Raw genomic sequence first — 12,375 nt, 5'->3', positions numbered from 1 at the left:
CCGTGTTTTGTGGAGATTTGTAAAAACGAAGCCCTGTTCCCCCTTCCTTTGTTGCAGCCAGTGACATTTCCAACATTTCCAGCCTTTGGTGTAGTTGGTCGGCATCACATAGCGACTGACTAATCTCATTTTGATCCAATAAGTGTGTGTGTGTGAGAGAGAGGGAGAGAAAGAGGGGAAGCGGGGGAGAGAGAGAGAGCAGACGCGAGAGGGGGGGGTCTGGTGGTGGGAGGGAGGGGTGGATTGATCCACGGCTGTTAAAATCTTGTTCTGTTTTTTTTCTTGGAGGTTTGTGCCTGCCGACTGACTCGCCTCTCCCTTACAGCACTCCCATCCACGGTAAAGACGAGCTTTTTGCGGAAGGAAAACACTTTTTATATACATGCTGTAGCTGGAGAATAGACGCAGCTGTGTTCTTTCCGTATTTTCTCCTGTGCTTTCCTCTCGTCACTGAATGAAAGAGGGAGGCTGTGAGAGAGAGAGAGAGAGAGAGAGAGAAGGAGAGGGGAGAGACGGTGCAGGTTCTGGGGTGATCTGTCAATGTGATTAGGTAAACGTCGTTGAAGCGCATGCATTCACTTGTATTTCTTTACAAACAGGAGAAGTAGACCTGTCTCTTCTGCACTGCAACGGTCGGTTCCAACTGAGCCACCCAGACTTTGGTGGCTTTACAGGAAAACTGCTAACTTTCTACGTTTAAAAAATTACTAAAAAGATCGGATTGCATTTTTTCCTTCAAACATTTTTGAGGTGATGTCATCGCGCTCTGTTTTGGCTGGTATTGTGCCGGAGCTCAGGGAGGACCGCAGCCAGGCAACCAGCGGTTGAAACGGCCGGGGAAGTCCGAGAAATCAGGTGCAGAGAGCGCCTGTCATTTCCGTGCTGTCGCGGGTGGCTGGGTCCGCCACCCAGTCACAGCTGTTCCCATCCTCTCCAACTCCCCCTCCCTCCATCCCTACCTCTCTCTCTATCTCCCTCCCCTCCCTTTCATTCAACTCTCTCCATCTCCGTCTGAGCTGGACCGCTACGGGCTCTTATCCACATTATTTGACACTGTTGTTCGGTGTCCCCGGGGCCAGAGACTTCGTGACCCATCGTGGGGTCGCAGCCATGACCGAGCCCGCCCTGCAGCACCCGGCGCCCGCAGAGGCCCCTTCTTCACGCCGCCCTAGCCTCCAGCCCGTCCAGGTACCCCACCTCCCGCAGCGCCTGGCATTGCCTCGCAGGGACTAGAGACCTTAGACGTGCTCCAGCCTGCGTCCAGACCACCACTCCTCCTTTTACCATCCCTCATTCTGCGCCTCATCTCTTCAAATTCGTCTCTAATGTGGAGTTCTCTCAGAATAAAGTTATTGACCTAGTATACGCTTTATTGTCGCACTAAAACACCAATACGAACGTGGATTACGCATAAGATTACCGGGAGAAAACATCGTCACTAAATCACATTGGAGTGATTTTGACTGACATTAGTTTCATTATTGATACGTAGCAGGTGAGTCAATTGGAGTTTAGCCTCTATGAGTCGTGAACGCGCTTTCACCTGTTCCTCTCCAGCCCGGAGGTGCGCAACTGTTTGATGACCTAACCTCCCCCCGCGCCCCGCCCCTCCCCGTTGCACCGGCCACCGTGACAGCCAAGCGAGGTAGCCCTCCAGTCATAGTGGCACGGTCCACCCCCGCCCCACAACCCGCCCTGCCCGCGCCCTCACACCCACGCCGCCGATGCCAACGGGAGTGTCCGCTGACTCTTTGACCCTCCACTCCGTCCAGCGGATTATAAACACACAAGTGAACTCTCCGGACTGTCGGACCGGCTCTGACCGAGCGAGGCGATTGACTCTGGGCGAAGTTCCTTAGTGGAGGGGGGAAGCGATGCGGTCCCTTCTCTCCACGCTGGCTGTCTTGTAAGTCCCTCTAACCATTTATCAAGAATGTTATTGCCATATAAGCACATTCTGTTTGATTGTTGCAGTGTGTTGTTTAGTCTTTGACCATATGGACACGGCAGTTTTTGATGGGCATGATTCATGGATGTTCTGGCCTGGGTTTTCGACGTCTCATCTCTTCCCATCGGTCACCATAGAAACGTGTCAAAGAAGGTGATTGGCTATTGAGTCAGGGTCACTGGGTCAAGGTTGGGGCTGTGCCACCCATAGGACTTGTCATAAACACTTTTATAACTGTTTATTACTGGTGTAGATGTTGACCATTTCAATTGGATCTCGGTCTATATGATGTACAGTAGAGTAATATATTGCATTGAATCCTCCACTATCCCAAACTATCTTTTGATCATAGTCTGCAACCATATTTAATTGAACATGTGAAATACTTGCCAACTGCAGCTATGTGAAAGGATACAGAATGAAGCCAGGGATTTCATTTGTCTTTCATTGTGTCCATTGTACTTCTCCCAGATGGTAGTCATCTCCAGATAGTTCCTCTCTCTCTCTCTCTCTCTCTCTCTCTCTCATAAATGGATAACAACCTAACAGTTTCTCCACCACCTCTTCTACGTTATCTTCTCCTCTGCCATGCAGGCTCTCTTTTTATTTCCCCCTCACTCACCGAGACCACAGCTACTAACTTCTGCTCCACACAAACGTTGCGTCTATGATCGTCAACATATTATCTTGCCTGGCTAATTTCTGCTCTACACAAACTCAAGCATCGGTTCAACGGTCTAGACTCGGAGCTACTGCTCCGCACTGGGGCCTATTTCACCTCTGACCACAACACCACAATGAGACCTATGGTGCTATTCTTTTAGAAAACACTGCTGCACGCTGGGACCTGCTGCTACTCTAACCACTGCTCCACACTGGGGCCTGTTACTGCTTTCACCACCACTGAGACTTACTGCTCTGCTTTTCAAACCACAACTCCGCTCTGAGGCCTACTGCTCCGCACTGAGGCCTACCACTCTAACCATTTCTCAACAGTGAGGCCCACTACCTCAGCCATTGCTCCACGCCGGAGCTCCGTATTTCGGCCCACTCTACCTTAACGTCTACTCAACATGGGAGAACTTCAGAGACACAGGTTTATGATGACAGCTTGAGGCTTGTTTTGGCACAGGTCCAACGGATAACCAGGTTTTCCATTGGTCCCTCTTATAGAACTTTCCCTCCCTCTTACAGTCTCTTTTCATCTCTATCTTTGTTACTCTCCCTCTCTTCTTCATTTCTTCTGTCTTCGCTTTCTCTGCTCTCCATTTCCTCACTGGCATACTGTGAGTGTCTGTGGTCTGGAAGAGAGAGGTAGAATCCAGAACTGAAGCACTTTTCTCTCCGTGTCCTCGGCAGCAGTGCAGCAGTGATGTTTTAACAGCTGAGAGTCCTCACAATGCACAGACATCACCACTTTTACAGCTGCGCAGGCAGAATGCAGCTTTGGTTCCCCTGGTGTCTGCGTCTGTTAGCAGCCCCTATGAGCTGATACACCAGCTAAGGGAAAGATCATCAGTGTACTGTTGCATAGGAAGGAGTTTGGCTTCTTGTTGGTGTGGGTTGTAGTATGTGGGTTGAGTGAGTCAAGAGTGAGGTACATGTATGTCTATGAGTACGCATCAGTGGATGGATGGCAGACTGTTCTCTTTTTCACGTTCTCGCTTTCTGTCTCTCACACCACAGAAAATGGGGACACCCCTCTTTTTTCTCCAGCCGCAGTACTTGTACAGTAGGAGTAGTCTCTCTTTCTCCCCGCCCTGTCACTCCATCCCTATCTCTCCCCGTACACAGACACCTCTCCCTCACTCTCACCCTGCAGTGTATCAGTCTTTTCTTCAGCCCAGCTGTCAGCTGCCTGCTCCCCCTGTGTGTACACACATACACACATCCAGCACACATCTCCACATCTGCGTGTGTGAGGCCATGACAGTGTGTGGGGGAGTCTCCTCCATCCCTAAACACTGAGCATGGTACAGGAGAGAGAGGGAGGGGAGAGAGTGAGAGATAGATAGGACAGTGGAAGGGAAAGAGGGAGACTGGTAGACCTAGAGATATGTGAGAAGGACAAAGGGAGAAAACAGATAGGAGAGAAGAGAGAAACAGGTAGGAGAGAAACAGGTAGGAGGGGAGAGCGAAACAGGTAGGAGAGGAGAGCTAAACGGGTAGTAGAGAATAGAGAAGCAGGTAACAGAGAAACAGGTAGGAGAGGAGAGCGAAACAGGTAGGAGAGGAGAGCTAAACGGGTAGTAGAGAATAGAGAAGCAGGTAACAGAGAAACAGGTAGGAGAGGAGAGCAAAACAGGTAGGAGAGGAAAGAGAAACGGATAGGAGAGGAGAGAGAAACAGGTAGGAGAGGAGAGAGAAACAGGTAGGAGAGGAGAGATAAACAGGTAGGAGAGGAGAGAGAAACAGGTAGGAGAGGAGAGAGAAACAGGTATGTACTGCATTTGGCAACACTTCACTCAACAAGCTTGCCTCACCATGCTGTATTGTAGAACACACACAGAGAGAGAGAGTGAGAGAGAGAAAGAGAGAGATAGGGGAGACAGTGCATGTTCTTCTCCACAGCACGCACACACACGCGCACGCACAAGTGATATTATGGCTACTTCCACAATGGCACAGTACAGTCATGTAGGGGTCAAGAGGTGGTTGTGGGAGAGGTGTCAGTCAGTCAGTCAGTCAGAGGGTTTCCCTGGCTGTGTTTCCCTGGCTATGTTTCCCTGACTGTGTTTCCCCGCTGCTCTGATGGAGCATCTGCTGGAGGAAAACATGGAGGCTCTGGGTGTTGTCCCCGACTGACCCTGGACGTCTGTCTGTTTGTCTGTCTCGCATGTCGCCATGCCAACTACACACCACCCCATCCTGTAACTAATCCCACCTACAGAATGTCTGTTGATAGACACCTACAGAATGTCTGTTGATAGACACCTACAGAATGTCTGTTGATAGACACCTACAGAATGTCTGTTGATAGACACCTACAGAATGTCTGTTGATAGACACCTACAGAATGTCTGTTGATAGACACCTACAGAATGTCTGTTGATAGACACCTACAGAATGTCTGTTGATAGACACCTACAGAATGTCTGTTGATAGACACCTACAGAATGTCTGTTGATAGACACCTACAGAATGTCTGTTGATAGACACCTACAGAATGTCTGTTGATAGACACCTACAGAATGTCTGTTGATAGACACCTACAGAATGTCTGTTGATAGACACCTCTTCTTAGGTCAAGTGTCAAGGCTGGTGGTTCTGCTGATATCAGAATAAGGGTGACAAGGTTTGGGAACCAGCGACTGTCTGTCTCTTGTAGCACAAAAAAACAGTTGAAAATGCATGCACTCACTACTGTAAGTTGCTCTGGATAAGAGGGTCTGCTAAATGACAAAAATGTCAAATCAAAATGTAACATCTGAGGGAGCGGGAGTCCCGCAGTCCAGCCAGAAGCTCTCTCTGGTTTCCCAAGGATAGGTCTCAGTGTTGTGGAAGGGACCAGACGGACGGAAGGAGAGGAATCATTGGATCGGAGATATACTCAACCTATTTTCTCTTTCCAGATGTATCCAGATGTTGCTGGTGATGTGCAATCCATTGCAGGTGAGAAGCTAGATATGTGCGTGTGTGTGTGTGAGTACATGTTTGTATGGATGTGTGTGTATGTCAATAAACGCGTCTCGACAAAGGACCTTCAGATTTTTGCGTCGTGTTGCTGTTCATCGTGTCCTCGTATTCCTCCCACAAGGATGGAGGGAGTGGGGGGATAGGAGAGAACATGCAGTAGCAGTATGCTTACTGGTACCCGTGTGTCCCGTGTGTGCAGCAGGTGTTTGGCGTGGATGGGGTTAACTTCAGCGTGCACGTGGAGAACCAGACCCGGGTGAGAGACGCTATGAGCCGGCGGCACCACCGGGTCTACCAGCTCTACAGCCGCACCAGCGGCAAACACGTCCAGGTGCTGGGGAGACGCATCAGCGCCCGCGGAGACGACGGAGACAAATATGGTAAGACACACACACACACACAGACAGGCACACACAGCACACACACGCCTCAATCCTCCCAGCCTTGGCAGTGGGCAGTGGAGCTTGTCTCCGGAGCACAAAGACCTCATCGACCAACTGCTGACTCAATGATTCACCAGAGAGACACACAGAGAGAGAGAGAGAGAGAGTGAGAGTGAAAGAGAAAGAAAGCAGGAGAGAGGGGGGGAAGCCTGCCAGGTAGAGTGTTAGGCAGTGTTAGAAACTCATCTCCTCCATCGATCTATCCATTGATTTTTCATCCTCCCCGTTGTCTTCTCTGGGTTTAAAACAGCAGGCTGCCTCCCCCTCCCCTCCCTCGTCCATCCCTCCCCCACTCCTCCCTCCCTTCCCCTTTCTCTCTTTGTCTGTAATTATGCCTAACCCATTCTTAAACCACGGAGGATCAATGCAGGAAAAAAAAAAGCCCACTGTTAACGCTGGTGTTCATGTTCCTGTGTAGATGAATGGGGTTCATGTTACCAGCTCTCCCATTCACAACCATGCTCTTCACAAACATACCACTTCAAGGCCAGCCTTATTACTGCTCCAGGAGCAGATCTGTTCTTGACAAATGCTTCTCAAAAGAAGAAAGACCGTGGTTAACGCCATCAGGCAATGGCAGTAAAGCATTGTGAGAGGAAAAAAGAACACAGAACGAGGGAGAGAGCGAGAGGAGGGGAGAGTTACGGGAAGAAGAGGGAGAGAGAAGGGTATTGATTTCTTGTGACCCCTTTGTTGACTAAGGTCATGTAGGAACCATTTTAGGGATTTCTTTTAAAAACAGGCACAAGCACTCTCTCTAAAGACATTGAGTCAGGGCAGTGTTATTACAAGAGAAGGGGAGCAGTACTTTAATATACACTGAATCAGCTTCACAATGGCATGATGAACACACACACACACACACACACACACACACACACACACACACACACACACACACACACTCTTAAAACAACAATCCCTCCTGCAGTGTTTGCTACACTTCTTCTTCTTCTGTAGCCTCGCTCTGTCGGCTGTCCTCATGTCTTCCTGTATCTTTTTTTTTTATATGAGTCCCATTTGTGATGACCAGTCTCTTGTAAGGCCATCTTTGAACAGGCTTCTCTGACAACTAACCATCTACTCACCCAAATGTCTGCCTGTCCTCGCTTTGCCATCTGCCCGTGATTGATCTGTTAGTATAACCTAGGCTATAATCCGTCGCTCTGTCAAGTTGCGTCCCTCCTCCTCCCTTATTTTCTGTCCCTTTTTAGTTTTTTGGTGCTCTACCTGTCTGTGGCTCTAACGTCTGTCTGTCCCTTTGTCTGTCCCTTCACAAGCCCAGCTTGTAGTGGAGGCCGACACCTTTGGTAGCCAGGTGAGAATCCGTGGCAAAGAAACCAACTTCTACCTGTGCATGAACCGCCGTGGCAAGCTGGTGGGAAAGGTGAGACCTCTTCTGTTTTCATGAATCACAACAATATACCAAAAAAAAGTGCTGTTTGGAAGCATTCCTGAGCATTCAGTTTTTTTGTTTGAGATTGATTGAGTTCACATGGATTGCTGATCTGCCTCCTCTTGTCTCTGTGTGTGTGTGTGTGTGTGTGTGTGTGTGTGTGTGTGTGTGTGTGTGTGTGTGTGTGTGTGTGTATTCGTGTCTCTGTTCTCTCAGAAGGCCAGTAATAAAAGTGAAGACTGCGTGTTTGTGGAGAAGGTTCTAGAGAACCACTACACCGCATTGATGTCATCACGCTACACAGGCTGGTACGTTGGCTTCACCAAGCGGGGGCGACCTCGCCGCGGCCCCCACACGCTGCCCAACCAGCAGGACGTCCACTTCATGAAGCGCTTCCCGCCCGGGGAGTACCCTGAAACCACGCCCTTCCGCTTCACCACGGTCAACAAGAGGAGCAAGAGGGTCCGTGCCACCGGGCCCCGCTAGCAGCTAACGCCAATGGCTACCCTCCATCCACTGCCACCTGTACCTGCTTATTCAGTAATCGCTAACGGGATAACATTGACCCTTCCTCTGGACTTTAATACATGCTAATTGGCTAACCTGAAGCTAATCGATAATGGGATAACATTGACCCTTCCTCTGGACTTTAATACATGCTAATTGGCTAACCTGAAGCTGATCGATAGTGGGCCAGTGATACGCCCACACTCTTGACCCCACCTAACGCTTCCCGCTACTGGGATAACATGTACCCTCCTCTGTACCCTGATTGGTAGGTTTACTAACTGTGCTAGTGCCACAGTATATCCACTAACTTGACACTTGGCCCTGCTAAGCCGTCACTGCCCCAGGCTCCACGATCTCTGTCCATTGACTGAAGGCCACTAGCTTATAACCCTGCTATCCCAACTAGCCCATCGACCTGGCCCACTCCCCTGCCAGACCCAGAAACTATGACAAGGCCCCTGAAAGCTAGCTAAACTGATGACCAGGCTTTCCAACTTGTCTAGGCCTCGTTTCCCTCCAACCTCCAAGCTTGAACATAATGGTGCTATTGCACTGTCACTGGCCAGTTAATCTCTAGTTTACAACGGACAAACAAAAACCTGTCACTTTGCTGGTTTAACAAGCAGCCATGCTTTAAGGTAAACACTAGTGCTCTGCTAAACAAGAATGAGTTCAGTGTGATCTCGAAACTGCGGGTTTAAACTCCTTCCGAGGGCTAAAATGTAGCTAAGCTAGCTACACTGTGATAGCCCCAACCTTACTCACAGGCTTGGACCAGTACAGCTATCTGACGCTGTCCAGGACTCACTGGATGATACCTACTAATGGACCAAAAGACAGAGACAGGAGAGACAGACAGATGGACAGACTGAAAGTCCATGAGACAGTGGCGTCATGAGAGAAACTGTGGAGCAACAGGTGGACAAACAGCACGAGGAACACAGGAAGTCAGTGGAGTGGGGATCAAGCCACAGTACGGGACTAGACAGAATGGCACTGTGGAAAAATGGATGGACTGCTTTGAGGCACTTCTCTCTGTCTCCCCCCCCTTGGTGAGAAGAATCTGTGAGACTTGGGGTGAATGAATGTGAATGTATGTACAGTATGTGAGTGTAAGGGCACCAAAGACCATTTGGGGGGGAATCTGGAAAGGGACTAGAGGTAACCTAGGTAACCTCCCCCAGCAACTCACTGAAGTGACGGAAGCTTTCTTAAAAACTGGAATGTACAAACCAAGCTGAACCAAAAACAAACCAAATCTAATGACAACCAAAGACAACTGGAGACCAGCGACATGACACCTCCCCAATTCCCACTGCCAGGACAGAATACCCTCTTCTTATAGGATCAGAGGGTGATGACGGGCGCGTGGGGGAAGGGTGCCTTCTCTTCATATATGCGTTGCTATAGAAACGACCCAGGGGATGACGCTCCTGTGCGATACCATGGATACAGAATGCTGCTACCAGGACATTCAGTGGAACACCAAAGTCTTATACACAAAATATAAAGGGAACAATTTATTAAAAGTTATATAAAGATGACAAAAAAACCTAAATAAGCGATCTTTTTATGATTGTTACTATAATTGTTGATATTATTATTATTATAAAATTATTTCTTTTATTTATTTCAGCTCTGTGTGCAGCAGTCTTTCTCAAGTCAGTAAATCTGCTTACAGAAACATGTCTACTGTGTCATAAAGCATCTATACACAGCACAGGATGTTGGTGGCACCTTAATTGGGGAGGACGGGCTCGTGGTAATGGCTGGAGCGGAATGGTATTAAATACATCAAACAAATCAAATCAAATTTTATTGGTCACATGCACATGGATAGCAGATGTTATTGCAAGTATGGCGAAATGCTTGTGCTTCTAGTTCCCGACATTGCAGCAATATCTAACAAGTAATCTAACAATTCCACAAATACTACCTAATACACACAAGTCTAAGTAAAGGGGTGGAATAAGAATATGTACAAATAAATATATGGATGGGCCATGACCTACCGGCATAGACAAGATGCAGTAGATGGTATAAAATACAGTATATAGATCTGGGATGAGTAATGCAAGATATGTAAACATCATTATTAAAGTGGAATTAATAAAGTGACTAGTGATCCATTTGTTAGAGTGGCCAATGATATCAAGTCTGTATGTAGGCAGCATCCTCTCTGAGTTAGTGATTGCTGTTTAACAGTCTGATGGCCTTGAGATTGAAAAATATCTTATATCTCTTGGTCACAGATTTGATGCACCTGTACTGACCTCACCTTCTGGATGGTAGCGGGGTGAACAGGCAGTGGCTCGGGTGGTTGTTGTCCTTGATGATCTTTTTGGTCTTCCTGTGACATCGGGTGCTGTAGGTGTCCTGGAGGGCAGGTAGTTTGCCCCCGGTGATGCGTTGTGCAGACTGCACCACCCTCTTGTGAGCCCTGCGGTTGTGGGCGGTGCAGTTGCCATACCAGGCGGTGATACAGCCCGACAGGATGCTCTCACTTGTGCATCTGTAGAAGTTTATGAGGGTTTTAGGTGACATGGTTTCCATGTGTTTGATGCCATTCCATTCGCTCTGTTCCAGCCATTATTACGAGTCATCCTCCCCTCAGCAGCCTCCACCAATACACAGGTAAACAACCCCTTCATCATCATCATCATAAATGGACAATATTTACTTATTTAACTATGTGGAACATAAGTCTTCCACAAGAGAGTGCGGCCACTGCTGATGTACCATTTTGTTTCTCGCCAGGTTTCCTTTGGGTGGCCATGTTTTCTTTTTTGGAAATATATTGACACAATATTAACATGTGGGTCTTGTAGGGCCATATTAGCATAACAAAACCTTCATTTCTTACTCTACTTATAATCCTGACCACTGATCTGAAAGCATTGTGGAAAATAACAGTAGGCTTCTGCAAAGCAGTAGTATCAGTTTTCTTATTCTTGCTCTCAACCCACAGACATAGGCCGACACCCAACCCCCTTCATCCCACCTAACCCACCACACAAACAACCCTCCACCACCATCCCAACACACAATTCTATCAGGGCGGTACCATGAGACTTCAACATGGTCGCATCACAATAAATGTCATCGTGATTTACTGTATTAAATCCTCTTGGCCCCTTCGGGAGATTAGGGCATCCACCATGGTTCTCTGCCTCACCGTCTTCTATTACCTCTTAAATTCTGTCTCTCGCCATGAGATCCCCGCTTTACTGAGTTTCCAGCTGGTTTTTGGCCATCCCTGCTTTTGTAAAGAATCTTCCTTTTCCTAAATCTGCATTGAACTGTGAAAACAGGATAGGTGAAACTAAGCAAAGCCTACTGGCCAGTTACTTACACCTGTCCAGTTCTTTCACATCTGAGCCGATGAAGGAAAGGAAGAAGGGAAAGGGAGCAACCAACCTTGGACTATTGAGATGCAGCACGTCTCTTACACACTACCTACTCCCCCCATCCCTCCCGGGAGGTCTTTATAGAGATGTCGCTGCCGAATGACCCAATCACGTCGGCAGACACAAACAGCTGACTCGGGGGGGGGCTGTACCCAAGGATTCCAAGGAAGGCAGGAGCATGAGAGTGAGGAATCTGAACTGTAGGGGGGGTTCTGGAACATCGCTGCAGTTCCACTCGGAATGATGGAAATATTCTGCGGAGCCAAACCCAGAGTAGAAGGTGTATGGTAATCATTTCGGGGAAAGAATGCCAAATATGTGTGAGAACGGCACTGTGACCTGAGAGCTCCAGGAATTATGGGCCAAAATCCGACAGACCCAGAGTAAGCGCACACACCCATACTCCCTCTCTAAACAGTCTCACACACAGAGCTTTATTTTTGTGAAATTTCAGGAGTTAAGTGTAAAAACGGGATTTTTCCTAACCCCAAAACCCTAAACCTAACCCTTACACTTAAAATAGCATTATAAAAATTCAGGACCTGAAAAAAGTTCCGACTTCTCCAAAAAGTTAACTTTTCAGGACATTCGGGTGAAACGTTAGGATATTGGGGTCCTGAGATGTAGGAAAACAAGTGCAGTCACACACACAGACATTTCTACACCACCCCACACATCCATATGACACCAGTTATTCACACTCAGTGCAATACAGGGTACTCTACCACAACACAGGCACTCTACTCTTCCCCCTCCAACACAAACTTAAAATAAAAAGTTTAACCCACTCATCCGTTGGTGAAGGATAAAGGCTACTGGTATAGAGCCTGTTTCTACAGTACATTTACTCCCTAACTCTACCCAAGAGGCTCAGCTATCCCAGTCATGAATGGAACCCTATTCCTTATATAGTGCACTACTTTTGACCACGGACAATAGGGAATGGTGCCATTTGCAATGCATGGAATCTCTGCAGGTTGGAGTTTGAACTCTGGCATTTGAAACTACAGTACAACTCGGTACAAAAAAAAAAAA

General features: G+C 48.0%; 1 protein-coding gene across 3 annotated transcripts; it reads left to right on the top strand.

Annotated features, from left to right (window-relative positions):
• Positions 1–282: 282 nt before the first annotated feature.
• On the top strand, positions 283–9,568 carry fgf18a (fibroblast growth factor 18a). 3 transcript variants are annotated; one of them, XM_014199833.2, is made up of 5 exons: positions 283–1,906; positions 5,521–5,560; positions 5,787–5,964; positions 7,308–7,414; positions 7,640–9,568. In XM_014199833.2, the coding sequence occupies exons 1-5, from the start codon at positions 1,875–1,877 to the stop codon at positions 7,907–7,909; spliced, it is 627 nt and encodes a 208-aa protein (XP_014055308.1). In that variant the 5' UTR covers positions 283–1,874; the 3' UTR covers positions 7,910–9,568. The 3 variants fall into 3 exon arrangements, with proteins under 3 accessions (XP_014055308.1, XP_045574112.1, XP_014055307.1); XM_045718156.1 differs by having other exon boundaries at positions 5,784–5,964; positions 7,643–9,568; XM_014199832.2 differs by having other exon boundaries at positions 5,784–5,964.
• The last annotated feature ends 2,807 nt before the right edge of the window (positions 9,569–12,375 follow it).

This window comes from Salmo salar, chromosome ssa05, assembly GCF_905237065.1.
Source record: "Salmo salar chromosome ssa05, Ssal_v3.1, whole genome shotgun sequence".
NCBI lineage: Eukaryota > Metazoa > Chordata > Actinopteri > Salmoniformes > Salmonidae > Salmo > Salmo salar.
Note: the sequence above shows the minus strand (reverse complement) of the source record. Positions and strands in the feature narration are given on the sequence as shown.